The sequence below is a fragment of the Bombina bombina genome, chromosome 6 (genome assembly GCF_027579735.1).
Source record: "Bombina bombina isolate aBomBom1 chromosome 6, aBomBom1.pri, whole genome shotgun sequence".
Taxonomy (NCBI): domain Eukaryota; kingdom Metazoa; phylum Chordata; class Amphibia; order Anura; family Bombinatoridae; genus Bombina; species Bombina bombina.
The window spans coordinates 858,842,963-858,849,660 of NC_069504.1; the positions used below are offsets into that span (position 1 = coordinate 858,842,963).

General features: G+C 35.6%; 1 protein-coding gene across 1 annotated transcript in view; it reads right to left on the reverse strand.

Annotated features, from left to right (window-relative positions):
* Positions 1 to 6,065, reverse strand: part of LOC128663791 (uncharacterized) — a 331,967-nt gene extending 325,902 nt beyond the window's left edge. Inside the window, exon 1 of the mRNA XM_053718293.1 lies at positions 6,001 to 6,065. Coding sequence (XP_053574268.1) covers positions 6,001 to 6,043 — 43 coding nt within the window. The 5' untranslated portion in view covers positions 6,044 to 6,065. The remainder of the gene's footprint in view (positions 1 to 6,000) is intronic.
* Positions 6,066 to 6,698: the final 633 nt, after the last annotated feature.

Genomic DNA, 6,698 nt, shown 5'->3' on the forward strand with positions numbered 1-6,698 from the left:
ATATATGTATATGTATATATATATATATATATATATATATATATATATATATATATATATATACATATATATAGTCACAGTCTATTAAACAGAATCACCCTCCAATGGGACATCTGCCTGGGTGCAAAAATGGCAATGAATAGATAGCAAAAATGATGCACTCTCAGGTCTTTATGTCAACACAAACTTCAATGTAATGAAACATTTTCGAGGACAGCCTCCCCTTCATCAGCATACCAAACAGTGATAACATCACACCTTAAAAACATAAGTGAACAGAAATCAATTTACACACCTGTGATAACACTCAGTGTTAGTGACCATATTGTGTATGAACCGCACGCCATGCATGTCAGTGATGCCACCGGAAGTAGTGACAAGTCAACCGGATGTAAATTCCCATACCATAATGTCCAGTGTATACTTTGTGATATTTAACTTGTCCCATATTCTGTGGAACTTATGTGTCATTGTGTACATCCTTTATGGATAATGTGTCGCCAAAAACAGGAATTAATAAATGGGGCTTGTTACCCTCGTCTTCTAAATTATAAGTGAAACTTCCTCTTATCCTTTGTGGAGTGCAACCTTAATTACCTTCCGATCAGAATGGGTCCCGGTGGTGACGTACCTTGTCACTTCCGGTATCGGGTTTGTTCTGTTAAATCGTGTAAGTTACTACCGTAACATAATGTGGCACAATACTATTGAGTGTATTCAATGACATTCCTCAGCACATACTTATTGTGAGCGTTACAGGTTCTTACCCCCTACTGTGGCATCTCGAGTACTGCTCAATAGCATATATGTTCCGGTCGTGATGTCCTACGTCACTTCCGGTTTCGAGTGTAGGATGTATTTTACTGTGTGGGATTAACCCCATCATCTATGAGATGCTCACCCATTGTTTTTATATGTGACAGGCTTAGTGAGATGAATATGAACATATCCCAATCACACTCTCCCTCTAAACAAAAGTTGTGGGTGACTAATATCTAATCCTACCACTAGATTCTAAGTGTATTGTGCCCTAACATAATGTTCTAATATCCCAATACATTCATATATCTAGTAAATTTGCCAACTTTGACAAGTGTCACCTTGGCAACACACTGAATAACAAATATACACAAACAAAGAATTAAAAAATTATTACTAGCTACTTAGTAGCAGAGTGGTAGTATGGACTATCTAAGATTTCTCCCATTGACCTAAGACAGTACTTAATATAGGTCACTAAAGAACAATGTGGTGTATCTTACATCTGAGTTACACAGCACACCTGTGTTTACTCTATATAATCATACTCAATAGCCCCTATACTGTAATAGTATAACAATGTACGTCATAGACATCAACAATATCAGAAATATAAATTGGAACCCCAGGACATCACAGAGGTCAAATTTGGCAAAGATACAAACAGGGCCTAGCAGACCCCCACATCGCCCCACATGTTGTAATAGGGCTTCTGTCTCCTGGGTATAAGTGTGTAACCCCACACAGGTGTTAACTGTGGTCCCAGGAATAGTCCTTATAGTTCCTTATACTCAGGTGTCCATTCCTTTTGAAACCAGTAATGGAGGGTACCCCACCGATATATTCAACCCTGATGTAAGTAGGTTCAAGGAGCAAGATACTATAACGGGTGACCGAGTGGTACCAAAACTCGCCCACGGCACGCACAGAGGGCCTGTCCCTGCACATGTGAAAGAGAACGGTGAGATAGGACCTCCCCATTCGCATGGCGTGGCCCTCATCTCCCTCTCCCTCTCTCTATATATATATAGCTTCAACAAAGTCAGAGGCAAACCAGGTTTTCTTCAAAGCAATTAGTCAAATTTATTGGCGTTTCAGGGAACAAAACTCCCCTTCTTCAGAACCGAGTTTTGTTCCCCGAAACGTCAATAAATTTGACTAATTGCTTTGACGAAAACCTGGTTTGCCTCTGACTTTGTTGAAGCTTGCTGTATGTACACAGAGGGACCGGGTGGTTGACCCCAGGAGGGCGGATTCACATCTTGGATTGTTTTATATATATATATATATATATATATATAGACAAAAAGGTAAAAGCACGCCTGGTAATACTTACTTGGAAAATGGGGGTGACCCCGAAATGTCAAATATGTGGGGGGGGGGACACTACGCTAAGGACAAAATTTAAAATAAATAAATAATAGAGAAAAAAAATGTTTACAAATAAAACCTTTTACCTAAGATGGTTGCAATAGTTAGGGCAGGGAGGTTTAGATAAGTGTTTTAGCGGGTATCAGGGAGGTTTGAGGGTTAGGCCAATCCTACACTGCAGAAAAAATAAATAAAAAAAATGTATTAAAAAGACTGTCTGCCAGTACTTAAGATGGGGGTGACCAGTGGGGGGTGGGGGAGGGAAGAGAGCTGTTTGGGAGGGACAAGTTAGGGATCAGGGGGTAGGGAGTGTCAGGTAGGAGGATAATCTCTACACTAAAGCTAACATTAACCTTTTAAGCTACATAGTTATCCCCTTCACTGCCGGGAATAATAGAAGTGTGGTGCGCAGCTGCAATTAGCAGCCTTCTAATTACCAAAAAGCAATGCCAAAGCTATATATGTCTTTTTCTGAACAAAGGGGATCCCAGAGATGCTTTTACAATAATTTGTACAATAAATGCACAAGCAGTATGTAAATAATTTCGGTGAGAAACCGAAAATTGTGAAAAAAGTACAATTTGTTTTTATTTGATGGCATTTGGCGGTGAAATGGTGGCATGAAATATACTAAAATGGGCCTAGATCAATACCTTGGGTTGTCTACTTAAACTATATATATATATATAATAGGTACATAAAAAAACAGGGCTCTATTTCTGTTTAAATAGAGTGATAGCAAAAATGTTAAAAATGCTTTGGTATTTTGGGCAAGTCCCGGTAGTGAAAGGGTTAAAAATGAATATTGCATAAATATGTTTTTTTCATGTTTTCATCTACTTAACTGCAAAGGGTTCTAATGCACTTATATATATATATATGTCTATATGTAGGAAAAGAGGAGTATGTGGGGGACCTCTAGTCTCTTGAAAGGAAGAGCAATAGAGAAACACACCACACACACCAGGATTGGCGCTGTGTGTGTAGTTAGCTAAGATGATGGTGGGGGATCCTATATAAGCAGCTGGTATTTCAGAAATTGGAAGATGTCTCACCTGAGAAAGGTGAGAATATCTTAACAAAAGAAATAGGAGGAAGAGGATGAGAAAAGCGCTATGTGAGGATCAGGTCCCAGGATTCACTGTTATTGGATAATTTAGTATAAATGTGTTATGATATGTATTGTTCAACAAAGACTGTGGTAAAGATTAGTGTTTCAACCACATTAGATAATCACTCCTTAAATAAAATCATATAAAATAAAGTTAAAAGAGGTTTTTTGTTAAAAGAAACCAATATTGAAAAAAGTCCATTCAAAATATGTATAAAAGATAATGGTAATTAGGTTTATCACACTTTGATATCCGGTAGGTATTAAACTTACTAGAACAAACCTCAATCATATGAGGTAAGTTGCCGCCTCTGTAAGTGGGAAACTTCCAAAGATCTGTAGTGGCAGAGTGTACTTGGCTTTGTCTTTTCTTCTTCTCCTCTCTATACATACACAACTACTGTTCTTTAGGGGCGTGCCGCCGCCCGGCTTTTATAAACGAAGATAGGAAATAGGAACAATATGAATACCCTCTGAAGAAGAAGGAGAAATACACCTTTGAAACGTGTAAGGGACTACTTTTTGCTCCATTTGGAGTGTTTTTATATTATTTATACACTTCGGACTGTGTATAGCATATGCACACTTGAAACATTCATTTGGGTTTGTGCTTTATTACGGAACGATTATCTACATATGGGAGGAACTGTTCTCTTTTGACTGTGACACAACACTACTGGTTTCCCATAGACACAGCTCTCCAATCACAGGCTACTGCTAAGTGTATTTTACATACCTCATAGGTTTGAGGATTCTTAATGTGAGTGGCCACTTGTCTGTTTTAATATATTCCTTTTATTTAAATAAACAATATTACACTATGTATTTTTTTTCTTCTGCTCCTTATTCTGCATAATCCTGCTGAATTTTTGGAGAAAATTCACCACCAGTCTCTTATCTGGATCTATCTGGATCTCAACTCCACAAGAACAAAAGACAAAGCCAAGTACACTCTGCCACTACAGATCTTCGGAAATTTCCCACTTACAGAGGCGGCAACTTACCTCATATGATTGAGGTTTGTTCTAGTAAGTGTAATACCTACCGGATATCAAAGTGTGATAAACCTAATTACCATTATCTTTTATACATATTTTGAATGGACTTTTTCAATATTGGTTTCTTTTAACAAAAAACCTCTTTTAACTTTATTTCATATGATTTTATTTAAGGAGTGATTATCTAATGTGGTTGAAACACTAATCTTTACCACAGTCTTTGTTGAACAATACATATCATAACACATTTATACTAAATTATCCAATAACAGTGAATCCTGGGACCTGATCCTCACATAGCGCTTTTCTCATCCTCTTCCTCCTATATGTCTATATGTATGTACATACAGTATGTATTTATGTGTTTATATGTGTATATACTGTATGTCTGTAAACACACATATAAATACATATGTTGACATATATAATATGCTTGCGCGTAACTGTTAGCGCTCCACTCGTAATCTGTCCCTTAATGACATTTCAGGCATCTGTTTATAACTGAGGAACAACTTCAGGGACAGTTGAACTTTATAGGTTAGAATTGAAATAATGATGATTTATTACTGGAACTGCAGAGGGATTTCCCAACTGTGTTAGCAATTTACAACAGGAGGTTAGTTTGTACTTGACTAATGTTTTCTGAAAGATGAATGCATTGTGCTTGAGTAATGTTTGCTGAAAGTTTAGGTTTGTATTTGTAATAGGTTGGGTTTGAAATAAAATTCTTGTGAAAAGTCTGATGATGAATACCAGAGACAATCTACTTCCATATTGATTTATATGATTGCTTTATAATTAAAATATCATAACCAAATTTCATGAAAATAGAATGATAAAAAAGAGGAAACAATTAAGTATAATAACTTAAAAATCAATGACACTAAACTCAGCATAATCCGAAGAAGACAATAAGCTTTTGTTTTTAGATTTATAAAATAGGATATAGATAATACTGCTTTTATCGTGGTTATGTTTGGTTTTCTTTTTTTCCTGAACTTTCCCTTCAATGAAAATAGTAAAATGTGTAATGCAGGTTTCAAATGTCACTGCATATTGCTATGGATAGTAAATAATAGTGTTTAAAAAAATAAAAAAAAATAACAGTGAATACATCAAGAGTATTAAAAAGAAATACAAATTCAGATGATACATTTTTATGTTTTTATATGGAATTTCGCAAAAGTGATTTATCAACCTGGTCTCCAATTGAAAAGGATGCCAGAACTCTCTTGTGCAATCCTGCCCCTGCGCTTGTGCAACCATCCGCACAGGAGCAAGGATTTAAACCTGCATCTTATCTGTTTGGTGTGATTTTAATCTTAGGCTATTTAGGAAGAAGTGGATTTATGCTTCAAACGGACGTTTTTGTGTCAATGTTATGCAACTCAAATTTTAATTGTCTGACAAATAACACTAAATGATAAAAAACATACAAGGAAATATAGAAAAGAGAAAAGGTAAAAAGAAAACACAAAACAAAACTGTACATGGGAAGTACAGAAGTCTAAAATCAAAAATAGCTAACAGCTAATAAAAAGGGATAAAGGGAACGTGAATACCTTGACATTTAAATAAAGCAAATTAAGAATTTAATAGCAACAAGTTGTCAAATAATAAATTAATAAAAATAGCAAGGAATATGATAGTGTATGAGAAGGAATAAAGTAAGATATTTACAATTAATAAGTCTACAAAAGGAACAAAGGAAAGCAGCAAAAAAAAAATCTAACCGTAAAAGCTCATAGTGATACTACTTACCCCATATATTCAGGATCAAGCTGAGAGCAAACAAACGGGACATCTTCCTCGTTATACTGTATGGCTGCTTTATCTACACTGGAACAATTAAGAGGAACTTGCATAATTATAAGACATTTTAATAACAAAGCTAACAAACGGCTATTATTTCCTTCCTCAAATCTTTCTATTAGTAAATTCCTGCTACTTTTATTTTTTTAATAAAAATGAGTTCACGATACAGAGGTTTGTTACTACCTACCGTATTTTAGAGTTAGCCTTACCTAATTATAGAAATTGGTTTGTCTGTCATTATTATTAAAATTCCAGTGTTTTAAGCCATTATTCTCTGACTTAAAGCAGCCCCTACCAAGGGCTCAGAAAGCCAGTCTGTTTGCTGTCGTAAACATTAAAATGTCATTATAGTCACAATATTACATGCACCTCTATGATTTTAACTTCTGTAGCGTAGTTAAACACATAGAAGTAGAAATACTAATTGGACCTGCAGAGCTTTGCTGGTCTAGAGTTGAAAGTGCTTCTGATCTTGCTGATTGGATCCCTTTTGCAGGGGTTAAACACATAGATGTGTAGGGTTACTAGTCTTTAATTTACTTGCTGTAACCAAATAAGGCTAGTATTTTTTTTACTGAATAGTCCTTTAATATTAAACATCAGCTCTATATTCTGTTAGAATTGAACCTCTCTTTTTGGTTTCT